At 47.0% G+C, this 12,655-nt stretch overlaps 1 protein-coding gene across 9 annotated transcripts in view; it reads left to right on the top strand.

Annotated features, from left to right (window-relative positions):
* HERC1 (HECT and RLD domain containing E3 ubiquitin protein ligase family member 1) overlaps window positions 1-9,814 on the top strand; it is a 190,220-nt gene extending 180,406 nt beyond the window's left edge. For all 9 annotated transcript variants that reach the window (XM_040492922.1, XM_040492920.1, XM_040492927.1 and 6 more), the window contains exons 72-78: window positions 248-417; window positions 698-863; window positions 1,659-1,735; window positions 2,531-2,783; window positions 3,287-3,439; window positions 6,253-6,558; window positions 9,169-9,814. In XM_040492922.1, coding sequence (XP_040348856.1) covers window positions 248-417; window positions 698-863; window positions 1,659-1,735; window positions 2,531-2,783; window positions 3,287-3,439; window positions 6,253-6,558; window positions 9,169-9,354 — 1,311 coding nt within the window. In that variant the 3' untranslated portion in view covers window positions 9,355-9,814. The remainder of the gene's footprint in view (window positions 1-247; window positions 418-697; window positions 864-1,658; window positions 1,736-2,530; window positions 2,784-3,286; window positions 3,440-6,252; window positions 6,559-9,168) is intronic.
* Window positions 9,815-12,655: the final 2,841 nt, after the last annotated feature.

Below are 12,655 nucleotides of genomic sequence, written 5' to 3'. Positions count from 1 at the left end.
AGAGAGTGGGGACAGAGGATCCAAAGTGGGCTCTGCGCTGACAGCAGCAAGCCTGATTTGGGGCGTGAACTCACAAACCGTGAGATCGTGACCTGAGCAGAAGTCGGATGCTTAGCTGACTGAGCCACCCAGATGCCCCCAGGTTTATGCTTTTAATTCATGAAGAATTATGTTCTAAAAGTGAGAGGTGTTATTTCTTTTGAGCCTTAGAGTGTTCCATTTCTGAGTAGCTTACTTTCTGTTACAGAACAGTACATCCCATTATAATGCTGGAACATGGGGCATTGTACAGGGACAGCTTCGGCCTTTGTTAGCTCCAAGGGTCTACACTCTGCCAATGGTGCGCTCCATAGGGAAAACCATGGTTCAAGGCAAAAACTATGGACCTCAAATTACTGTGAAGAGGATATCAACCAGGTTAGCATATGTGTGTATATTTCACTGTCTAGCATTTTTTTAGATGAACCTTATTACTAACTAATCTCTGTGACCTTCAGCTTCTTCACTTGTAAACTAGGATAGTGGCAGTGCTTCCCTTAGTGCCCAGTGTGGTTATAGTGGGCCTAGCACACTGTTTGACTGTTGTTAGGCTGGATTGTTCATTCACTGATGGGAAGATACCTTCAAGGGACCTTTGTGGTGGTTTGGGAAAATTAGTGAGAGTTGTTTTTCATTCTGTTTTCCCTTTCTTTTAAAGAGGACGGAAGTGTAAGCCCATCTTTGTCCAGATAGCAAGACAAGTAGTAAAGCTGAATGCATCAGACCTCCGTCTGCCCTCACGAGCGTGGAAGGTTAAGCTGGTTGGTGAAGGGGCGGATGATGCTGGGGGAGTGTTTGATGACACGATCACAGAGATGTGCCAGGTATATTCATGCAGTGTCCCTTGCTGAGTCATGTGCTCAAGTGGTGGCTGTTTTTTACTGTTTTCAGTGACTGCTCTGACATGTTTTTATAAATGTAGCAAGGATGCATTTGTGAGCCTTATAAAAATCACGCTGTTAATGATGTATAGGTGAATTATAGCTACGGTTTGTGAAATGATGTGTGAAGGTACCTGTCAGTGCTTAACCATCTACCAGTGACTCACAGTCTGTGGTGCTCTAATACTGGCAGAGGAAACAATGATGACACATACTTATACATTTATGTAATAGACAAATCCAGGACCACCCGTGTGCTCCGATTAATTCTGGTGCTTTTAGAAGGAAGTGAACTGCCAGGTTCTAGCGGAATTAGAAAAACAAATACTAAGAGTTTGGACTGGTTCTTATTTTGAGATCTGCAGTGACAACTTTGCTTCCAGATCCACTCGACCCTTCCTGCTTTGCTTAGTAGCAGGATTTTTCTAATCAGTCCTATGACTGAAATAACTTCTGGCTCTCCTTTGTTGGTTATATTCGAATAGACCTATACCCTGCTCACAGATACCCCAACTCCTTCCCTGGATTGACTTTGTTACTTCCGCATACTACAGGATATTTTCTACATGGGGAAGGTTTCTAGTTTCATTTTAAATTAAAGCCACAAAAATTATAGAGTTGCCTGGTTGTCACATAACTATAAATTCCTCAAAATATTCTCTTTTCAGTATGATCTTTAGTTTGTTCTCTTGATGCATTTGATTGTCCTTTTTCAAAAACCTGTTCTTTCTTTTACAGGAACTTGAAACTGGTATTGTTGACCTTCTTATACCCTCTCCCAATGCTACTGCAGAAGTGGGCTACAATAGGGATAGGTAAGGCAGTCAGCAAGTGTTTGTTGACTATCTACAGTAATAATGATAATAATAATGATAGTTCATTTATTGAGTGCTGACTGTGTGCCAGGCACTGTTCTCAGTGCTTTACATATGTTATCCCACTGAATCCTCATTAGAACCCAAAGGAGTAGGAACTGTTATTATTACCATTTTACAGGTCAGGAAACTGGGGCACTTCCGTCATGACTTTGTTACAGGACCAATTCAAATATCATACAGAGGGGAGAGGAAACTCAGACTTGATAATGAAACCTGACTTATTTTGTGTTTCTGAAGGCCCACATGGCCTCCCCTCAAGGAATTTGCTGCATCACGATTCATCAGAAAGATTAGCTATGCTATTAAGTCACAGCACTTAGTCTTAGCAATTATCTGTATTGCCAAATTTTGAATTTTGAATCCTGCTGCATGGACTCATAAATGATAAATGATTTTAGGAAACAGAGCATCCTGGAGCAGGTAGCTTAGGGGCTAATAGACCATTCAGTTGCTATTTTATGGTTCTTCTAAAAATAATTCAAAATATGGTCCCTGGGCTATCCAGAACACTAGCCCCATGGCACATGTGGCTGTCGGGCACTCGAAATGTGGTTAGAGTCACTGAAGAACTGCATTTTACATTTTATTTAATTAATTTGAATAGCCACATGTGGCAGATGACTACCAACCATATTGAACAGCACAGGTCTGGATTATGCTATAGCTGTCGGATAACTTATTTCTAGTAGAAATGAAGGCAGTTTATTTGAAATATTTCCTTTAATTTTGCAGGTTCCTTTTTAACCCCTCTGCCTGCCTTGACGAACACTTAATGCAGTTTAAGTTCTTGGGGATCTTGATGGGGGTTGCCATTCGCACAAAGAAGCCTCTGGACCTCCACTTGGCCCCTTTGGTGTGGAAGCAGCTGTGCTGTGTCCCACTCACCCTAGAAGACCTGGAGGAGGTGGATCTGCTCTACGTGCAGACCCTCAACAGCATTCTTCACATTGAAGACAGTGGGATTACCGAGGAAAGTTTCCATGAGGTGAGTCTTGGCCAGTCTGCCTTCTGCTGGTTTTGACTAGAATTTTTCTGTGTAAAACTCAGATACAGTCTTCCACTTGCTGTGTGATTAACTCACGCCATATCCCATTGCTGCCTGAGCAGCTCAGCCCCAGCAACTGACATAGCTGCCGATGGGTGGAGTTGACACCAGCACCCCAGCTTCTGCTCCTTCCTCCTGTCAGCTCTCTGCCTGCCAGGATGGGCGAGCGAGGGGGCCCAGTTGGAGAGAGGGAGGCCTGGGATGACCAGAGTTCATCAAGCCTCGTTTGAGAACAGAGGAATTTTTAACTACAGCCTCATAAGTCAGCACATTCCCTTCTGATCAAGTGGCATGATTAGCTACCTGGATTCCTTGTTTTTATCCTTAAAATATTTTTGATGTTATTACTGTTTTTGCTATATTTGTGTGTAATCTACTTTTATTTGTTACATAAAAAAAAAAAAAGCGGGTTCTTTTTGTAAAAATTTTTTTTCTCTTTTTAGATGATTCCTCTTGATTCTTTTGTTGGCCAAAGTGCTGATGGCAAAATGGTTCCCATAATCCCTGGTGGAAATAGTATCCCACTGACATTTTCCAACAGGAAGGAGTATGTGGAGAGGGCCATTGAATATCGACTTCATGAGATGGACCGACAGGTGAGATGACATTTGGAACGTGTTTGTGAGTGTTTGCAGTTGTCTTCAAAGAAGAGCTAACTGGTTACTACTGAATTTTAATGTATGAACTTACCATGTCAGTTAACTTGTATCAGAATTTCAGCTGCTCTTCAGAGACTTTACAGGCCTTATCTATGAATTTCCTGTCATCTTACTCAGGGCCTTAGGACAGCTCTGAATTGGTCACTGGTTGGATTGAAGGACCAAGTTCTCACCCAGGCTTTTAGACCCCAACATCTTACTCTTCCCCTGTCTTGTTTGTCTGTATCTCTTACTGTCCCCAGCCCAGTGTCCCCACTCCAGCTGGGTCAGTCAGGGCCCATGCAAGTGAACCCCTAAACACTGGTCTTGCAATCCCTCTTTCCCCCTCCTGCTGCAGTCCTGCAAGCTCCAGTTGAAAATTCATCTCTACCGACCAGCTTTCCTCCAGGTCCACAGCCTGTAGAATTCTTTTTTGTTACTTAGAAATTTCTCAAGATAACACAGTATTTCTATATTGTGGTCTAAGAACTAGGCCACAAAGTTTAGATTTTGTTTCTTTAATTAGCCTGTCAGACTTTGAGTGAAGTGTGTGCGTATGTATGTGTGTGTGTGTGTGTGTGTGTGTGTGTGTGTGTATGTATACATGTATAAATACATACATACATACACACACACATACATATACACACACACACATATCATATATATATGGTGTATCCTCAATATTCTTGTTCTGTGCTGACATGTAGTAAGCATTTAATAAATAATGAGAATGTGATGAGTGACCAGAGAAATGAATATTTTGTCCAAAAATGGGTTTTTTTGGTTACACAGTCCATAATAGCCATTTTAGTAATACTTTATTTGCAGAATATGTTAGGGTCTTCTTGAGAGCTATACTGAGACTCTAAGGCTGTGTAGTGATTTGAAGTGTATATATATTCTGCACCCTTCACTCCTGCTTCCTTCTTTGACTCTGGCTTTGGGCCAAGTCCGGTCAGAAAACCGTTATCCCTTAGCTTAGTGAAAGCAAATCCTGTGAGTGACGCTGTTAACAACAGCCAGGGCCTAGGGTTTGTCTCCAGTTCTTCAGAATTTTAATCCTTAGAGTACATAATTGACTAAAAATGTATTGGTCACCCCTGCAGGCCAGGTTGGGACCAGACACCCTCAGGTGCAGTTTTTCCTATAGTTACCCTGTAACATAAGGGTTACTGTCACCATTTCACAGATGAAAGCACAGAGTCCAGAGAAATGAAGTGATGTGCCCAAGGCAAAGCCAGGATCCCAAACCAGGTTTAACAGTGGGGTCTAGGCTCTTCTGCTGGCCCTTCGTTTGAGGGTCGGATTGACCCTCCACTCTCAGCTGAGCTCTTCTCTGCCCTGGCTTTGTTCCTTTCTCAGAAATGAGGCCTTCTTCCGCTCTCACTTCCTCCATGTCTCTTAGAACCCAGTGTTTTTCCCACAGCTGTCCCCATTTGTTCCCTGCCAAGCAGCCAGCCCCATACCCCAGCCTCATTTTTTTCCAGACAGCTTGGTTTGTATTCTGCCAGGCATGACAGCTTGTGTTGGGACAAACTTTGGCTAGGTTATTCCCTTTAATAACAGTGCAGACTGCCCTCACTGCCACTCCTGTTTCTTAGCCCTGGGCAGGACAGCCTTATACCAGTCACAACCCCAGGGCCTTCCCCAAGGTGTGGCTCCTGTTGAGGTCCTCAGATTTTGTTTTGCTTTTTATCATTGTTGCTTCTGAGTTGGCCAAGAGTGAAGAAGTATTTGTGAACAAGTCTTGAATGGTGATGAGTCTGTGCGTAGGGTGTGTGCATTGCTGTGCAATCTTGGGTTTTTTCTTTTCTTTTTAAGTTTATTTATTTTGCGAGAGAGAGAGGGTACAAATGGGAAAGGGGCAGAGAGAGGAGAGAGAATCCCAAGCAGGCTCCACACCACCAGCACAGAGCCCGACGCAGGGCTCACGAACTCACGAACTCCAAGATCATGATCTGAGCTGAAGCCAGACGATAACTGACTGAGTCACCCAGGCGCCCTCCTTGGGGGGGATTTTTTTAAACAGACTCGGGCAGCCCCTGGCAGCTCCCGCTCCACATTCCCCAGCTGACCTGTTGTGAGCACCCCACTAGGAGAAAAGAAGCAATGTAACTGGTCACACAGACTTGCATTAAAAATTCTCGTCATAGTCACACGAGCAGCAATCATTTGCCTTGCTTCTCAGATGAAAAAATTGAAGTAAAAGAAGAGGTGGAGCTTGGATTCAGACCCCAAGTCTCCTGATTAAATCTTCTGTCCTTTCTACCCCCTTCCCACAGAAAGACTTGCCAGTTTTACTTTCTTCTTTGTACGTTTCTTTTTTCTTTTTTTTTTTACAATGAGCACAAATAAATTTTCCAAGAGGATAGAATTATTTTCAAAAGAAAAACATGAATGACGAAAACAGTAGAAGCTAGACACATCCTCCAGGAGCTTCTTACCCTAATGAGGAGACTAAGTAGCCTACAGAGCCCAGTGTAACAGTGCGCGGCCACATGTGATTAGGGGTATGAGCGGGGATGGCACTGGGGGGCCCAGTGGGCTGAGTTCTGTGGAGGCGGAAGGTGGGCTCCTAAATGGACTTGATCTGGGACCAGAAGGGGTGTACAAGTCCCACAGGCAGGGAGAAGCTGTAACAAAGGGGCAGGGGCAGGTGGGCCATGTGCACCTGAGTTGTGGGGAAAAGTGGGGGTCTGGGGAATGAGCAAGCGGGAGTTTCCTGGTCTCCGTGCACATGTGTAACAAACAACTTGTCCTGGGAGCAGGTGGCTGCAGTCCGAGAAGGGATGTCCTGGATCGTCCCTGTGCCGCTGCTGTCCCTCCTCACGGCAAAGCAGCTGGAGCAGATGGTGTGTGGGATGCCCGAGATCTCCGTGGAAGTTCTGAAGAAAGTGGTGCGGTACCGGGAGGTGGACGAGCAGCACCAGCTGGTGCAGTGGTTCTGGCACACGCTGGAGGAGTTCTCGAACGAAGAGCGGGTGCTTTTCATGAGGTTTGTGTCTGGAAGATCTCGACTACCAGCCAACACTGCTGACATATCTCAGAGATTTCAAATCATGAAGGTTGATAGGGTAAGTAAGCACGCCTGCCTTACTGGCTAATGTCCGCCCTGCTGCCTCCTTGGTGCTTGCATTTTGGGAAAACTGAACTGGTGACCCTCAAGTAGGCCTGCCAATTCAGGCTTAATGTTTGGAATTTCCAGATTTAAAAAAAAATCCAGCAGAAAAACTTGTTAAGAAACATAACTTGACTGAAAACAGCCCTAAATGGATATAGAAATCACACTACAGCCAGCAGCATTTGATAAATCTTCCAGTATCTTCCCGAGTAGAAGCTAAGCTTGCCACTGGGGCCATCGTGTTGCCTCTGCCCTTATTTCCTGCGCCTTTTCATCGTGTGACTTGTGCGCTCAGACGTGGTCTTGTCTGTTTTCACAAGATACTAACCAGTAACTGGCGCACGTACTGCAGAAGGAACATGAAGACGGGAACAGCAATACGTGCTCTGTGGCTGCTGTGTGGTGCGTGCCGTGGAGCAGGTGGTGTGGCTTCTCTGCGGCACAGCTCCAGCCCAGCTGCCATTTTGACAGATGGCTTAGAAGTAAAAGGGCTCAGAGCCTTAAATGCACGCTGCTGCCGGAGTCATCTTTCTCACACCCATCTGACCTTGTCACTCTCCTCCTTTCAGACCATTCAGGAGCCCCCTGACTCGAGGATAAATGCCAGCTGCCTTAGTGGCCTTAAATACCTCTACAGTATGGCCTCTGTCCCTGCCTTTTGATATCACCTCTTAACACATAGTGCCTTCTGACCGTAACAGACTGCTTATCTTTTTTCCTGACAGACCATGCTGTTTCTACACTCATGTGCCTTTGTGTAGGCTCTTCCCTCTGCTTTAGGAAGTTCTTCACACCCCTTTCCATCTATGCCTGGCAAGCACTTACTTATCCTTTAGTCCCGATACCAATGTCATCTCCTCCAGGAAGCCCTCTCGGATGCTTTCCTGCTGCCCCTGACCCTTCCTGAGGCCAGACTTGGATCTCCCTCTGTCTACCTCCTGGACACTTGGTACATACCTTGAACCCAGCATTAAATTAGAATGTGTTTCCTCTATCTCTTTACCTCCCAACTCCTCAAGAGCTGGGCAGTCTTCCGAGCAGGGCCCATCATGTTTATTCTGGAAACAGTAAGGAGAGTAGGGCCTCTTCACACAAGGACCCTTCCTGCCAGTTTCAGCGTCTGCCTTTCTGGTGTTTTTCCAGTAACTATTCCTGGAGGTTGCTGTAGCCAAAGCTGTCCCTCCCCCACTGCCTCCTGAAGCTGCCGGCCTAGGCTAGGCTTGCTGGAGAGGCCGTGCACAGGAAGGGCTATGAAAAGAACCTTTCCATAAATTTTCTACATGACTTGCCAGAAACTATAAGTTGTAAATCTGTTTTGTTGCTTCAGAGAGAGGTGGGTGGAAGAAATGGTTTGCTTCTATTCAGCTCTGGAAAAAACCCTTGCCTTGTGTCCGTCCCAAGCTACCCCTGCCATCCCGGGAGTTAATCCATCACTAATCCCCTGCCTGAGACTTCTCAGCCTCAGAAAACTGACCACTACAGGTCCTTCCTTTGTGACTTTCAGACCATCGCTCCACCTTCCCGATCAGACGCACCTGTTGACATTCCCCTTCAGTGTCTTTGCTGGTTGTTGTTTTTCTGCGATCGAGGTTTCTGTGTCCTCACTGACTCAGGCCCAGTTAGGCTTGTGGGCCCTCCATCTCCCACGTCTTTGAGGTGTATTCACCAGGTGTAGGGCTCCGGGGAGGAGGAGGAGAGCCAGTTTCAAGGAGGTGAGCGAGAAAGAGAGGTCAAATGCTTTTTTAAAAAACTTTTTTTTTTAATGTTATAAAAATGTAGAATCATTACCATCAGTACAGATAGTTGGGCAGCCAGTTGTGTTTGCAGGGAGGGCCAGAGAGCGTATGTCGCCTCCCTAGTAGCGGCCTTTTCCACCTTTCAGTCAGCCTCCAGCATAGGTGGTTCTGTGTGCTGTATTTAGCGCAGCCTGCCCCAGGCACTTTTCGGCTTTGCTGCTGGTCATCGTAATGATCATTTTAAATGTCTGTGTCACTGTCAGTTAGATGGATGGACTGGGATTTAATTCACTGCTCCCTCCTCGTGCGAGCTGTGTGCTGGCAGCCATCGCAGACGCAGACGAGGGACACGGAATGCACACTGGGAGGGATGGGCGGGGGTGGGGTGGGCATGGAGGAGGGCGGTGACTCCCTCCCAGTTCCTTCCATTTCACCGGCTGGCAGGGGATCCCTGCGGCCGCTTCAGGCGATAGGGAACGAGCTCTGCTGCGCCCACAATCCGTGGCAGGCACCGCAAGAAGTGTGTTCTCTCACATGATCCTGCTGGTCAGGGCTTGCTCTCACCTTCCACACGGGGCCACTGGGGAGTGAGGACAGGAAGGAACCCTCTTCACCAAAAACCTTGGTGGCCGTGGGACACCTGAGCCCGCCGCCTTTCCAACACAGCACAGTCTGTCCTTCCCCTCTAGTCGGCCCTGCAGTTCTGTCTGTGGAACCCATCTTAAAGGCCGGGAGAAGTGCTTTCCTGATTTTGGGGGGGCAGCAGTCACAGGTACCCCGTGACACCCCGATGCTGCAGTCACGGCTCCGGGTCTCTCTCTCCACAGCCTTATGACAGTCTGCCTACCTCACAGACCTGCTTCTTCCAGCTGCGGCTGCCCCCCTACTCCAGCCAGCTGGTCATGGCCGAGCGCCTGCGCTATGCCATCAACAACTGCCGCTCCATCGACATGGACAACTACATGCTCTCGCGGAACGTGGACAACGCCGAGGGCTCCGACACCGACTACTGACCGCGCGGGGGGGCCACCAGCCCCTTTTCTCAGTGATGCTCACTTCCAGTTTCATGTGGATACACTTTTATGGTAACTACATAGATGTTTTAGGAACATAAACCGACATTACAAACAGTGGCCACATTTAGTTACTCTAAATGTAACAAAGAAATTAGATGTTTTTATTTTTCTGTGATTGTACAAAAAAAAAAAAAAAAAAGACAAAGTGCTCTCAGTCAGGTTTTTCCCTCCACATTTTTGGTCACTTTTGATAAGTTTGCATGGAACCATTTTGGTGCATTTTTAGTTGGGAATGGTACATTTTTGTAAACCCACCCAGTGAACATGAAATTGTACATTGTGTATAATTGTTCATTAGAAAGGACAGTTTTACATGAATATTCATATATTTATTTTGTTTTAATTTGAATTGCCTGTGCAGGGTTCCTTATGCAGAGAAATAAAGCCGATGCAGGAACCAGAGCGTGGGCTGCTTTTGTTACCTCCAGTGGAGCCTCTGACTGAGAAAGGACAAGCTCTGGGGCTAGTCTCACTGTGACGGCGTTTTGACCCGTCAGAAACACTCCTTCACACTGAGTGAGCTTGGCTTGGAGATGACAGAGCAGCCCCTGGGAGTGGGAAGCCCCTACTTTCATTTATTCTATCATCCTGGCTGCCTTACTTCGTCCCCTCACCCATCACCCGGGGCCTTTGGGTCAGCCCGTTGGCCTGTCCTCTCAGCAGCCCCCTTCCTCCTCCTCTGAAGCTGGTTTGAGTGTAACATGCTAACAAGAGCCTTTCCGGAATAGCCCCAGTGGGGAGTGGCTCTCCTAAGCAAGCAGGAAGCTAACGAGAGTAACACGATTTAACCTTGCTTGTGAGGAGTACGTGGGGGCTTAGAGAGCCTGGCGGTTTACGGTCGTGCAGTCGGACCGCCATTGCTAGTAGGCACTCCGCACGCACGAATGAGTGACCACGAGAATGAGCGGGTGAATGTGCGAATAATATGAGAACCAGTGAGTGGCTTTCGTATCCTTGAATGGTGGATGGTGGGAAGTTGTGCATGGGCTGGGGAAGGGGTTACACTCGTGGGCATGTCAGAATGAGCGGGTGGTTCTGGGAGAGGGGGCTATCTCCAGAGCAGCTATGAAGGTTCTGGCTGCCGGGAGTGGGAACAGGAAGAGGGCAAGGCCTTTGGGTGGTTTGTCTTCATCTACAGCCAGTTCGTGCCACAAGTTGCTGCAGTACTTCATGGACCGAGGACAGTTCAGTCAAATGAGGTGCCAGATGGAGAGCTTTGCAGGCACTTGTTTTCCAGAAGGAAGGTAGAAAATAAGTGTTTTCAAAGAGAAATTGGAACAAAGATACGGTTTTGTGTTATATAGATATTTCCCAGTGACCGTGCCTAATAATACGTGTCACAACGACACGTTACTTTTGTCGAAGAGAAGCCTTCAATTGGAATTGGGTCTCAGAGGGAGAAACTACAGCTTCTGGGAAGCCACAGGGGTTCTGGGCAAAGACGAACCTTTAATACTTGATGTGAGAGCTCAGTCGGCAGGAACAGAAGTGGTGAAGGGCTCTGGGCCTAAAGCACTCAGCCTGGGGTGGAAACACACTGCCTAGGCCTCTGGGCCAGGAGGGAACTGAGAGGAGAGAGGCCTCTGTGTGCTCCTGAGGTCTTGGACAATGCCAGAAGACGGGTCTCTCAGAGCCTCCTGGGCTGGTTCCTGGTAACAAGTGGCTCTTCCCTCTTTCTGAGCTGGGCTGAGAGTGTGCCCAGCTGAAGGCTACATCTGCAGTCTCAGGGTTTATTTTATTTTATTTTATTTTATTTTATTTTATTTTATTTTATTTTATTTTATTTATTTTATTTATTTTATTTTATTTTATTTATTTTATTTTATTTTATTTTATTATTATTATTTTTTTAAATGTTATTTTTGAGACGGAGAGAGATAGAGCATGAGCAGGAGAAGGGCAGAGAGGGAGACACAGAATCTGAAGCAGGCCCCACGCTCTGAGCTGTCAGCACAGAGCCTGACGTGGGGCTCGAACTCACAGACTGTGAGATCATGACCTGAGCTGAAGTTGGACACTTAACCGACTGAGCCACCTAGGTGCCCCTCAGGGTTTATTTTAAATAAAAATAATGCCTCAACCTTTGAAAGGCTCTGACCTTTGCTGCCACATTTGATTCTTGATTGTAGGGCAAAGGTGCCCTCAGCAGGCTGATGCTCATGGTTCCAGGTGCCACCTGTCAGGCTTCCTGGACGGCTTTTCAGGAGGTCTGACCCTGCAAGGAAAATCTGCATAGACACCTTGATTTTATAACAGATGCCATTTCTTTGCTGGAAACCTGTCTTTTTTTTTTTTTTCCTTTTGTAATTTGCTAATTTTTAGAAGCCCTGAGAGAGAGAGGAAGGTTGAAGTCCCTGGTCTGAGGGGCTGAAGTGGGCCCAGCACAGGTGTTTATCCCCTAGTTCACTTTCAGCCTCTCTGTAGAGGCTTGGGCAGTTTTTTATTTTCTGGATTCATTCAGTTAAATACTTGCAGTTTTTTTGACCCTGACATAGTCTCCAGAGAATTTGGACCCCCAGCTTTTAAAATTTAAGATTTTCCCCTGGGGTGCCTGGGTGGCTCAGTCGTTTAAGCAACCGACTTAGGCTCAGGTCATGATCTCACGGTTTGTGGGTTCGAGACCTGTGTTCACTCTGCGCTGACAGCTCGGAGCCTGGAGCCTGCTTCGGATTCTGTGTCTCTCGCTGTCTCTGCCCCTCCCTTGCTCACACTCTGTCTCCCTCTCACGAATAAATAAACGTTAAAAAAAAAAAAGTTTTAAAAATTAAGATTTCCCCAGAGGCCTTTCAAAGGGCAGCTTTGTTCTGGGCCTCCCAGCTCTGTGGCCCTTGCCCAGCCCTGCTAGTCAGATGTGTTGAACTTGGTTTTTAGCCGAAAAAACGTCTTGGGCATTGTATCCTACAGCTGGAGGAATCCTAGAGCTAAGGGGTCAGGGGACCTCTCCTTTTACAGACCATAACCTGAGGTCTGGAGAGGGAAAGTGCTGGATCACAAGTGTGTACAGGCTAGAGCTGGGAGCCCTGGCTTCCTGTGAGCGCGCCCACCGATGATGGTAGAACCCAGAGAGCTTAGTTCCCGCCAGTCATCCCACCTGTGCAGAAATGGGCCTGTGTGTTCCTGTAACACAAACCTCATGGCACCCCCACCGGGAGCCTCCACCTGCCAAGGAGCATCCTGGAGCCCCTGACCTAAGAGCGTGCGGCTCCAGGTTCTGCTAGTACTGATGTTCCCGTGCAGA

Source organism: Herpailurus yagouaroundi, unplaced genomic scaffold (genome assembly GCF_014898765.1).
Source record: "Herpailurus yagouaroundi ecotype Mexico unplaced genomic scaffold, PumYag 184, whole genome shotgun sequence".
Classification (NCBI taxonomy): domain Eukaryota; kingdom Metazoa; phylum Chordata; class Mammalia; order Carnivora; family Felidae; genus Herpailurus; species Herpailurus yagouaroundi.
The sequence above is the reverse complement of the archived record's forward strand: the minus strand, read 5'-3'. Positions and strand labels throughout refer to the sequence as shown.